This window comes from Eutrigla gurnardus (genome assembly GCF_963514095.1).
Source record: "Eutrigla gurnardus genome assembly, chromosome: 22".
In the NCBI taxonomy this organism is placed as follows: domain Eukaryota; kingdom Metazoa; phylum Chordata; class Actinopteri; order Perciformes; family Triglidae; genus Eutrigla; species Eutrigla gurnardus.
This window is the reverse complement of record NC_139933.1, coordinates 17,136,270-17,149,133: the sequence shown is the minus strand read 5'-3', so window position 1 is coordinate 17,149,133 and position 12,864 is coordinate 17,136,270. Positions and strand designations below refer to the sequence as shown.

The following is a 12,864-nucleotide window of genomic DNA, read 5'->3' as shown; positions in this document are numbered from 1 at the left end:
AGAACATCAGATTATACCACGCTAATGTCCTGACGTTGTAATCCTCCGTACAGGCCCAAACAAATCTCCTAAATTACTCTGATCAAGTTTCGGTGCTTAAAAGCTTCCACTTCCTCTCGTTCCCGTGACAACGTGACCACCTTTGTGTCTTCCTGTTGGGTTTAATGAGAACGGAGAATACAGAGGTTCAATTAGACAGAATGCTAACGGGATTAACCACAGTGACTCGCATGTATTTATAATCAACTACGGAGGACCAGAGGTGCTTTACGATGTAATATAGTGTTGTTTTATTTTTATACATATAAGAGAAAGAAACATCGTTCACATGGACTAAAATGATAATAAAGGTTGCATATAAACACAACCATAAAACAAAAACATGGAACCATCTCTCATTCAGCAACTTGTTTTTTGAGATGTTTTTAGAGAATATGACTTAATATGTCCCAGTGTTTCTAGCGATACATCCGTGATGCAACATTTGAAACACATAAAGTAAAATTCTGTTTTACCTTAATTGTTTTGATAAGCTCACAGTAAACGTACTTGCTTGCACACTGAAATAAACCATTTCTATACATTTCTATACAGGATTAAGCTCCAAAAAGGCCAACTGCAAGAAAACTGCATGTGCATGGATTCACAATGAAGACAAGAGAGATGTAAAGAGGAAACACTGTCACAGAGCAGGAAATATTAGATGAGTTTTATGGTGAAGGGTAAAATATTATGACAAAGAGAGGGACAAAACCATTTCCATAATAAAGTAAAGAAAATGAAGAGATGGATGCACTGCCTTTATTGATACAGTTCTGAGCTCTGTTGGTAATCAAGCACTAGCTGCAGCTCATGCCAAATTACATTGACATCCCCTGCAATTCAAGTCTATTTACAGCAGACCAGTAACGAGGGAGTGCCGTGGTTGGTGTGTGAAAATGTCCTGTATTTCAGTCGGATTGTTGCCTTCAAACTGGAGGTAAATATTAGATTAAAAGCAGCCTGGCTGGCTTTGAAGAATACATTTAAATTTGTTTACAAAGTGAGAATGAAATGACAACAATCAACTTTTTTCGGTGCGGTGCTGCCTCCGAGTGGTCAGAAAAGCGAACTGCATAGAGAATGTGTTTGTACTGGATCAAAAGAGTTTGTAGTGTCGCACAGCAAAAAACAAACAAAAAAACGTACTTTCTATATTACCTTCTACACTATTCAGTAGCACTGCGACTTGAGCGGCTAAAATTCTACAAAAGTATGTAGAGATAATAATCAATAAGGCTTGCAAACACCTGAGAGATTTGATGTGTGCTCTGTTAAGCTGTGAGAGTCGTAAATGGCCACCAGAGGGAGCCAGACACAACAGGGAAGATATCACTCTGGACAACTGTATTTATACATCTTTTGTCATACACTGTATGTGCTTCATTTCCTGGTTTCAGGACATTTTTGTGATCTATATTCCTTCATTGTTCTGTCCTTGTTTCATTGTTAGCTACTCTGACTATTTCCAAGGTGGGAGGCAGGGGAAGCAGGTTATTGTTACCTCATTAATATATGATAAAGCAATACAGCTGTTGTGTGTGTCTTTATTGTCATTTTGAGGCTCTTTGTAGTTGTTTCATGTCTATTTGTTAATATTCCCGTTCTCTGTAATAATCTCTGTCTTTGTGGTCATGTTGTGTGTTTATGGTTTTCATATTCACAGCAAGCCTCTGGCATGTATAAACACACTCTCGCTCTGTGCTCCCTTCCTTCGGTTGGTGCTTTACTACCCATCCTTAATCCATTATATACAAACAAACACAACCAACTGTCCCCATTTGGATTCCTGCATGTCATATTAGCAGGTGTGCATACTGTGTGTATGTGTGTGCGTGTGTTCTTATGAGCGATTATGCACTTAAAGCCTCCATCCGTCAATAGTGAGCATAAAATTGCCCCTCCAGGCCACACCGTGCTTCTCCCTTCAATAATGCACAATTGTTTGTGCAACGTGGAGGCCAGTCACACACTTATCACGACATGATGAACTGCAGTTTGGTTGTTTTATGCAGTAAGCGGGTTGCTGTAGGCAGAAGTTAGCATTGGAAGTGGTTAGATCAGCAGCATCGGGGCAGAAAGACTGATGAAAGGGAAACACAGCAGAGACAGAAAAAGAACAGGCCTGAAAGGATTAAAAGAGCAGCTGAAGTAGTCATGTCACTAGGACACCACCAGGTGGCAACCTCCGATTTTGAAAAGGGAAGCTAATTCTGAAGTGCCTTAAACATATATTGTCTCTTCCATCAGGGGACGACTCCTCTGGTTGCTAAAAAGAAGTCTGGTTGTATAGAAGTCTATGAGAAAATGGTCCTACTTCTCTCTTGATGTATTATCTCAGTAAACATTGTAAACATGAGTTTCTCAATCTCTAGTTTCAAGTCTTCTTCAATCCAGCATGATGTTCATTTAGTACATTATGGTCCATTTAGAGTCCAACAGACCAGAAAGCAGGGGGTGCTTTAGGGGCGGGGCTACCTGCTGATTGACAGGTCGTTACCACGCTACCAATGCAGTTAGCTACTAAGATGACTTTAACACTTAGCTGTAAAGTTGACCTTAAATTATGAAGCTAACTTTGTTAGCAGCTTCCAGATGGATCCAGATCCAGTAAGGGTGCTCCTCGTGTTTGTCAGATCCACCTGTCACTTCGGTTGCAAAAACTCCAAGATGGCGGCAGCCAAAATGCCGAACGAAAGCAACGGGTGACGTCACGATGACCACATCCACTTCTTCAGGAAGCCAAACGCCTTAACCTTCAGCGACATCGTCGTCTTTTGTTAGGCTGGCTTTAAATTTCTGATCCACGTAGAGAGCAATCACCTGCTGTTAACGCTGGGGACAGACGGAGAGCCTTAAAGGGCCGGTACATCCCAATCATAAACCCGTCTTACAGATGGAGATAATGAAGGATTAGTCCAACAAATCCAATCTGAAGTCGCTCTCTGACTGATGACTTATTAGGCTGCAGTAACTGGAGGGTTTTTTTTGCCTGTGATGAGCCTCGGATGCAAATGTTGGCTGAAACCTTGAATATGTTGAGTATTTTGTGTCACACGGAACACAAGATTGGGAATTACACACATACAGAGATTTCTTTTTTATACACACACCCTGGGGGCTGCAGCCTTTTGCTTTTTTTAATAAACTTTTTAACCAATTAACTTTTGTGCAGAGGTCATTTTCAAAGATTGTTTCCCGTAACCCATGATATGTTTTAGTTTAATTAAACACAAGCAAATACACTTAACGTTTTCTAGTTGATGGTTTATTATGATTATTACAATGTGTGCCTCCATTTTTGTGCCAAAGAACTGCTGAAGTCGGGGTGGATGGGTTTGCTCCAGTCGGACCTTTAGTGCATTTAGCATTAGTACAATAGCACATTATGAATGTTGGCAGTTAATGTGGTCCACATTACACTGAAATCTGCAGTCTTTAGATTCTATCTTTATCTTTTTAACCTGTTTTTCTGATGCTGAGTCAGGTTGACATCCTGGATTTATCCTTCAAACACACATAGCTTTTCCCTGAAATTAGCTTTTTCATTTTTCTAAATCATACTTATGCAGGGAGTGCTGCATAAGTATGATTTAGTATGATTTCAGTGTGGGCTCCATGCTCTGATCTGACGGCGTGGGGGTGGGGCTTAGTACAGAGTCAGTAACACGTAGTGTCGTGTGATGCTGCGTTAATGTCCAATTGTCCGTTCACTCTTCTGGGGAAAAAGCTGTAGATTAGCTTTGCTTCTACACTTAAAGGGTAGTATCACAAACAAAACACTTACCACATTTCCTGTGATTTAGATCTATATAGATATACCGTAGATCTATATAGATATACCGTAGATCTATATAGATATAGATTGCACGCTTCTAATGTATTTTGGTGTTTAATTTACGCCTAACATTTAGAATGCCGGTTGTTTTTTTTCAGACATCATCTTCCTCTCTCTCCTCTTTGTTATTGTCCTCTTGTGGGCGGAACCTCCCGTACAGAGTAGCCAATGACGGCTCTCTCCCATCCCAGGCAGCCAATAGGAGGCCTGCTCTGCGGTCACATGGCGTGTCACAATCCCATCCTCTCACCCATGTTGTTAATATTCAAAGGCTGCAGTCTGCCGACATGAGCTCATGCCTGCACTCCACACACACACCACACACACACACACACACACACACACACACACACACACACCACACACACACCACACACACACACATACACACCACACACACACACACACACACACACACCACACACACACACACACACACACACTGGAAACCTTAAAAACATGCAGAGATGCATCGATAACCATCCGGAACTGACTGCGAGAATATTACAGATCTTCTAACGTCTTGGTATTTTAAAGCGTTTCCTGGTTTTAGGCTTTGTTATATTCAACTGTTTTCTCACCCCAGGCAACTCTCTTCTCATTAATTTGAAGCTGAAGCCCCCCTGAAAGAAGCTAATTGCACAGAATTCATAATGGTGTGCCCTTAAGGTGTGATTCTCCCAGATCTCAGTATATCAACCTATTATGACAAATACATTAGAATCTTAATAATTGATCCATGAGTGTTTCTCTTTTATTTCAAAAATGCTTCTGCTTTTTCCAAATCATTTCTTTGAATTAAAACATATAGAGTTAATGTGGCCTTCTTCACTCTGTTTTATATTTCTATGTGAAACGTCTTCATAAAAGCGACAATAAAGAAATGGACCAATCAAAACCCGATGGTGAACACATCACCGCTATAATTCAACTTGAGGGCAACATGAATGTTTTTCTTTGAAACTACATGGCAAAAGTTGATCGGAAAGATTTCCATAAAAATCAATGATCATGAACCTGGTGGCGATCGGAGATGACTGGATTCTTAAGGGTATATCATCTGGGCACCATGATCATTTAAAGGCCAATCAGCCCATGTGTTTCAGTTTAATGTTAATTGTTGTGAAATCAATTAAGGATGTAATTTCTCTTAAAGTCCACCTGGAAATTTTTTTTTGTGGAGCTTCTGTTCAAAAATCTAAATCACGATTAAGAATCCCAATTTGCAACAAATATATAACAACATATTGATATATCAGCATGTTCTTGCACTGGCTTACTTTTTAAAATGTTTTTCCAGTATAACCAGTTAAAGGTTCTGGCCTTCTGGTCTGGACTTTCTGCTGATTGGTTGCTCATCTGGTTAATTTGGGATTCATTGTGTCGTCTCAGTTGAACAATTTAACAAATTGAGGTCTGAGGTGAGCTCTTGTTTTGGAGAGAACACATCATGACAGCGGGGCGGCCGAGTGGAGGAAGTTTCATAAGAGGAGCGTCACCAGGCTGCAGCCGCCACACTGTGTTTTGCTGTAAGTGCCCCGTGTGAAGTATCATCCTCCCTTTCTCTCTCTTTATCTCTCAGCTGTAGCCAGCTGGTACTAAGCAGAGGTATTCATCCATCCCATACTCCCTCCTTTTTTTCTGCTGTCCCAGCTGCTCTCTCTTCCTCCTCCCCCTCCTCCTCCTCCTCCTCCTCCTGCATCTCAACCTCCTTTCCACCGTCATTTCCCTCCTGTTCATGTGTCCCGGCGAGACGTCCCGGACTGAGAGTGAGTGTGTGATTGTGAGTGTGTGTGTGTACATAGAGGATGGCTTAGTGCTCAGGTGCAGGCAGCAGGGCTATGGGAACCAGTCAAGCAGCCAGCAGGACCAGTTTATTTATCCAGACGACGGAGCGCTCGGCTGGCTTTGGGGCTGGAGCTTGAGCCCCCTTACTTGGACCTCCAACCCTGGAGCTCCACTCACGTCCCTGTAACAGTTTTTTATATATATTTATGTATATATATATATATATATATATATACATTCATCTCAATCAAGGGGACTATTTTACCTGACTCTGGAGCATATTTTGTATTTGCTGTAATAGTTTTTGCACTTTGAGCACTGAGAAGTGGAAGCAGCTGCCTTCACAGAGGTGGAGCTGGAGGAGAGGCGTCTCTGTCTCAAACCGGACCCTTTTTTTTACATCTGCACTGTGAGGAGAGTCGCCGAGGGAGTCGAGGAACAAAAGGAGAACCTCTCACACCTGTTAGGGCTCGTCCTCTGACAAAAAGCCGAGCCGAGGACACAGGGAAGAACAAAAACAAGAAGATAATTAAGGAGCCGAGGAAGAAAAGGCTAAAGAGGAGAGACCGCGCTCCATCATCCCATCCATTCATTCTACCCTCGTCTGCTTTTCCCACCTGTGAGGATTAATTGGACCGGAGCAGCATGGCGCACGCCGCCTCGCAGCTGAAGAAAAAGGCGGATGAGAACCTCAACGCGGTGGAAGATGAGAAGGAGAAGAAGAAGGCGGCGAGGAAGCGTGTCCGCGAATTGAAGAAAAAGGTAGAGAAGGAGGAGGAGGAGGAGGGAAAAAATCTGTAATGCAGGAATAAACGCTGACAGGGGAGAGAGAGAGAGAGAGAGAGGCTTGAGATGTGTCGGTCTAGTGGAGTCTCTTTTGTCATGATGCAGCCTCCTCAAACACACATTCATGCACGCACACACACACACACACACACCCAGGGTGATAAGACGGGTGGTCCCATTGGGAATACTGGGTGGTGGTGGTGGTGGGGGGGGGGGGGCTTTAAAAAGACAGAGAAAGATGGATGAGTAGAGCTCATGGACAGAGAAGAAAAGAAAAGATAACAGGATTAAGCTGCAGAGGGCAGATTGGTATTTTGGGCAGCGACAACGCTATTAATATGTGAAAGAGATGCTTCACTCCAGTTGTGATAGTTTCCACCGGGTTGACATCATTGTTTTAACGAGTCTTTAGATCTTTAAAAAAATCTGAAAATATTGAGCCTTCATTATATAACAAATCCTCTCTCTCTCTCTATCTCTCTCTCTCTATCTCACACACACACTTTCAATTTGTCTGTTTTTTAATAATGTGCTGAGAGAGAGAGAGAGAGAGAGAGAGAGAGAGAGAGAGAGAGAGAGAGAGAGAGAGAGAGACTTGTCCTCAGTCACCCCCACTCTGTTTCCATGTTAACTTTCTTTACATTTTCTTTACATCAACACACTTTAAAATCCCACCTCAGCTGCTTCATCTCCCCCGCTCATCTGTAATAATCTGTAATTTCATGTGGAGGACCAAAAAATCCATGCACCACAAAAAAAAACGTCAGCAGCAGCAGTCACACCCTGCGGTTACGTGTGTGTGTGTGTGTGTGCACATGCGTCAAAGTGCAAGGACAACGATTAGACACACACCAACATGCAGATGAGGTGATCAGTAGACTTCAATCAATAATCACTCTCAGCACAGAGACGGCTTCATTTGACAAAAACCTTCCAGTCGGCTTTCAATAACTTTTTTTTTTTTTTTTTTTTGACAAACTGTTTGACTTGTGCTTTAAAAAAAGTGTTGACATTAAGGGGTGTGTGTGTGTGTGTGTGTTTGTGTTCGTGTGTGTGCTGACTGGCCCGAGGCCGTAATTAGTCTGGGGTTAGCCACCTGTCACCAAGAGTCAACACCCGTGACCTTGTTTGCATCAAGGTCAACATGGATGGAGAGGAGACAGGAAGTCAGGGGTGTGGTGGGACGCTAGTGAAGTAGCAGACAAGCATCAAGACAGTGTTTTGGGTTGTTTTGAGTCTTTGAGTCAAGTCAAGCGGTCGTAGTTATGACTCTTGTCTGTCTCAGGGCTGGATAATAATTAATTATGATAGTTTATCATCTCCTGATGATGTTGTGTATCGGCATATCGTGATACGCAATTAAGTCGTAAGCACATACTAAAGCAGATCTCAGAAGATTTTTCATTTTGCAATACAGTTCTTAATTAAATGAGAAAACACACAAGAATGAATGTGGGTGTTTCGTATAGACTATTGAATTACCAGAAAGCAGGCTATAAATATATGAAATTATTTAGATTTTGACCACACCGACTAGCCTTAAACTGCAGGAAATGTTTGCAAATGTTATAAAAAAAACAGTTCTATGCTTGGTTGAGTTGGAAAAGTTGGAACATCAATAAAAGTTACCAGGAGAGTACACAAGAAGTAGCCGAAAATCATGACAATCTTGAAGCAGCATGTGAAAACACTTCAAATCGATCGTTCCATAACCTTAGATCCTTAGCCCAGTATTATCACCATGACAACGAAAGTCTGCATCATCTTAACAACAAGTAATTTCTAAATCTAGCCAAACCGTAAACAAAGCGGCATGGGATCAGAAAATGCTTCTGTTTGTCGCTAAATTTGCAGAACTGGTCTCATATTGGACATAATGTTTAATTGAAATTTGACCCTTGACCTCTCTTTCTGTCCAACGAGTCCTTCAAATGAAACGACCAATTAGGTTTGCTTGTCGATAACCTCCCAAACCTTGGAACGCTCAACCTCCACCTTCAACGATGTCATGCTTCTTCGTCCTTTTGCGACTGAGCAATGAGCCTCAAAACTTTGCTGTAAATTTGAAAATTATTACGAATGTTTTCTGTTTTTGGCTAAATGGCTACAAAGTATTTCAATTTCCATTTGGGAATATCTTTAAAAAAAACTAAAAATCTTGGTAATCTATCCCATTCCACGGGCATCGTAACTGACATCACAGCACACGACACAAGATGGATCCATCGTCGTCGGCTGTAATTAATTGAATAACAATGGTGGCGTGCTTTCACCAAAACACTGAGGAATTCAAGGCAGCACTCTTTGAATGTTGACATGGAGCAGTCTGAGTGGCCATATACCTGTGAACACGGATTCACGCTTTACCTATAAAGGCAACAGGTGAGGGGAAACGTGTTGCTGTGTGTGTGTGTGTGTGTGTGTCTGTGTGTGTGTGTGTGTGTGTGACATCAGCAGCTTGTTGGTCGCTAATGTAGCGGGGGGGTGGGGGTATCAGCTATCCCGGGCTTCACTCGAGGTAAATCTATAACGCTGTCTGCCAGGGGACGATTCTTGGCATCACAGCACAGAAAATATCCTGCTCGGATCAAATCGGTTCGACTGGCATTCTTTCTTTTCTTTTGCCCCACTTCTCTGTCTCGCTTCGGGCCTCATACTCTCAGACCATGTAGACCTAACATGGTCCCCCCCCCCCGCTACATTAGCGACTGGATACTAGACACACTCTCTAATTACCTTAAAAAGACAGAAATTTGGCATATATAGATATTTGTCAGCATCAATATTCAATTTTGAGTTGGGACACGTAGCCTGAAGACTGAAGGCAGGCAGAAACCGTTTCCCTGGCTACTTCTAAAGTTGTCTTATTTACACAATATATCTTGTTTGTTTAACCCAATTATGACCAGACATCCGGGGGTCACGTGAGCGATTGGTTAGCCTAGCTAGCACTATAATTAGCTGTTATATAGTGCTGTTACACATTTTTGCAGGCTAACCCAGAGGTTAGCGTCGTATTGGTTCCCCTTTGACAAAAAGCCAATTGAACTTTTTCTTTTTTAAAACTTGAATGAAATCGCCAGAGGTCGAACGCTAACGTTAGCATTTCAACAAATCTGACCACTGAGGCCGTTAAGGTCGACGTGGTGATGTTTAGTAGTCTTGTTTAGTCACTTGTTAGCAACCGCCTTTTGAGAAACTCGTAATAGCTTCACAGTCCAGGAGAGCGGTATTTACTGATGTATTTTATGTTGTATGTTAAAATCTCTTAAGGTGCGTTAGCCTACTAGCAAGAGTTGAAATATTTACTACGATAGAACTTCACGTTAGTGCAAAGACCGAAGCAGATTATTTCTATAAACCGGAGACAACAAGGTCGCTGACGTATTTATGTCTATGACGTTATTTTAAGTATTGACGGAGCAGCTCCTATCTTAGCATAGCCTAGCACACATAAATCCAGACTCCATACAAAAAACAAGCATTTTAAAAGTGATTTGCTTCTCGTCTTGCAGACAGACCTAACAAACTGTGACTTCAGACTTTTTACAAATCATCATAATTATGTAGATATTTTGGCATCCTTTTTATCCATCCAATCACAACAAAATAGTTTATTGTGGGTTCATACTGCTGTGGTAAATTAATTGAATACAGCTGGGCGAAGAAATTAACTCAGGTGTATCTGAGACTTCTTAACATGTACAAAGCAGCAATCGTGATTATTTTAGCCATGACTGATGAAAACCTCATTGACATTGAGACGAGGGAACAGGAAGTGCCAAACAGCTGACTCACATGTCCGTGTTTTAGGACTCGTGCTGCAGCAGCAGGATGTGTTTGGTGCTTCTTACTGGAAGAGACCAATGCATCATGCAGGGCGCTGCCATCAAGGCTGTTAGCTGCATGCTGCAGACAAACATGTAGGCTACTGTTGTGTCCGGTGTAGCTTCCAGTCAGACCAGCTTTTCAGTTTGGTTGGCTGTAAACTAGATCTCCGCTAGGCTGTCGACCAGTTCATTAAGAAGCTTTTTTTGAAAACTGTAACACTAAAATGTGTGCTTTTCAAGGCAGCACATGTAGGTATTAGAGCAGGTGCACAGCATTTTTTATTTATTGAGTATTAATATGTTGTTGTAATAATGTTAAAAATGAGTTTGTGTTCATGTAACTAATGTCAAAAATGGAAAGAGGGAGAAAAGAAGCCTGAAATTTTGGGAAGGACTTGACCCCCCCCCCCCCCTCCCTGCATCTCCATCAGCTTGCAGAAGGTTGTATTGTTCTGCCACACTTCTACTTCTGGGACTGATGGGGGGGAGGAAGCAGGGCACACACACACACACACACACACACACACACACACACACACACACACACACACACACACACACACACACACACAGGACCCCTGAGACCCGGCATTGTACCACTTTAATCCCCTGACACTTATTTAAGCCAAGATTCATATTCGATCCCCCTCATTCTCGCTGCTCTACATCTCTTTGTTCCACTGGAATATTTAAATATTCAATCTACACAGATGCTTTACTTGTATATGCTATGTAGAAGGTTGCAGGACACATTTATTTATATATATATAATTACGTTTTTCATATGCTCACAATATCTTCATCAAGCTCCACATTTGTGCATTCATCATCAATAAAATGAGTCGTGTTTATAAAGCACAACGATAGATTCCATAGCATTTTGTGCAACACTGCTTCAAATTATAATAATTTCTTATTATATATTATACTTTGTTTTTGTTGTTCCATGCTTTATTTTAGCCATTGATTAAACAGATTAGTGGAAGCATTCATACTTTCATACTCGTAATTTTTTTACCTTTAAGATTTTGAAACGATAAGATGATCAATCGATTAATAGTCGGAAAATGAATCCGCAACATAAGCAAAAATGCACTAATTCAAGCCTCCGTGTGAAGACATACTGCTGTCCTTTGTCTCTCTATTAAACTGAATATCTCACAGTGAGTTTTCTCACATTTCATAAACCAAATGATTGATTGCTCGGGAAAATAATAGGCAGATTCATTGACGATGTAAATATTCATTAGTTGCTGCCGGCTACTCTCCCGATCCACTCCAGCCAGTCAATAAATCAATCAATCACTTTGTCCCCGAAAGGAAATTGATTGAAACAATTGAGACAAATCAACAAAAGAAATCCTATGAAAATGTGTACATTTGTGCTTTCCATACAGAGTTTAGGTGAGAGATGTTGAGCCACCATGTTGTTTTGTTTGACGTGACTGAAGCACCACAGATGATGTCACACGTGACTCCAAAAGAGATCTATTAAAAACAAAGGCATCGGGCATTGTCAACATGAAACATTCTCTCCAGTGTTGCAGATTGTTCTTGTCCCAGAAACCCGGCTGAAACGTATTTCTGTCATCAGAAGAATGTGTCATTTTTTCAAGATGTTTTTTAAAAAAAAGGAAGGAAGGCTTGTAACGCTTCCACTGGAGAACCAGATGCCAACACTCGACAATCTGACAGCGCTCGGTCAGAGAAGAGCAACGTAACCAAGGAGAGTGTGTTATGAATTATAGAAGGACTCCATTACGGAGCAGAGGAGACACGACGGAGAGGAGAGGAGAGGAGAGAAGAGGAAGGGTTAGAGGAGGAGATGAAGAGGCGTTGTTTCATGCCACCCTCACAGCACCAGACCTTAATGTTCACTGTAATGTGGCTGTGGGGGGGGGGGGGGGGGGGGGATTGGTGCAGAGCCTGCCGAGCATCGTGATTGGTGGATGGGAGGTTGTAGCTTGGAGGGGGTAACACATAACACATCCCCAACATACTGGGGAGGACAAAAAGCAGGGGAGAGAGAGGGGGAGGAAATTGAAATGAAGGGGAATCGGAGAGAGATGGAGAGCGATTGATGAACATGAGGATGTTTTCAGTTTTATCTTCCTCCCCTCTGCTTCCCTGCAGCCCCCTCTAAAGTGGAACAACTGGGCCACTCCATTCATTCACACACTCACACACACACAGTCACACACACTTACCCACGCAGTCGCATATCAGCAGATTAAACCCGCCGTCGTTTCACCCAACGCGCCGCTGTTTTAGCTTTGTTTGCTCTTTTTTAATGAGCACACTAAATTCGGTCGATCGGACTGTAACGAGGCGCCTCCGAGTTTCCGTCGTACACGACAGAGACCTAGTGTGATTGTCGTCGCCCAAGTTAACTAAGTTTGCATTTTTCTCGGCCATAAATTGACCCTTCGCTCTGCAGATTCGCCAAACATAACGGGGGGCTTCTGACTACACTACACTCATGCCATCCTTTCCGATTGTCTTTATTTTCAGGCTGGTTTTGCTGGTTTGAAGCTGGTCGTGGTTAAGATACTCCTGACTGAGAGATTAGAAGGAGATGTGGTG

General features: G+C 42.1%; 2 protein-coding genes across 11 annotated transcripts in view; one reads left to right on the top strand and one right to left on the bottom strand.

The window, feature by feature from the left end:
• Positions 1-12,864, top strand: part of LOC311032688 (ankyrin-3-like) — a 121,682-nt gene that overhangs the window by 19,711 nt on the left and 89,107 nt on the right. For 7 of the 10 annotated variants that reach the window (XM_084039648.1, XM_084039644.1, XM_084039643.1 and 4 more), the window contains exon 1: positions 6,245-6,427. The exons of 2 other annotated variants lie outside the window; for them this stretch is intronic. In XM_084039648.1, coding sequence (XP_083895774.1) covers positions 6,311-6,427 — 117 coding nt within the window. In that variant the 5' untranslated portion in view covers positions 6,245-6,310. Of the gene's footprint in view, positions 1-6,244; positions 6,428-12,864 lie in introns of those variants that run through there. One more of the 10 variants, XM_084039640.1, reaches the window with a different exon arrangement.
• The window catches only part of LOC311032690 (plexin domain-containing protein 1-like), a 164,284-nt gene that overhangs the window by 100,422 nt on the left and 50,998 nt on the right, over positions 1-12,864 (bottom strand). The gene's annotated exons all lie outside the window — the stretch shown is intronic.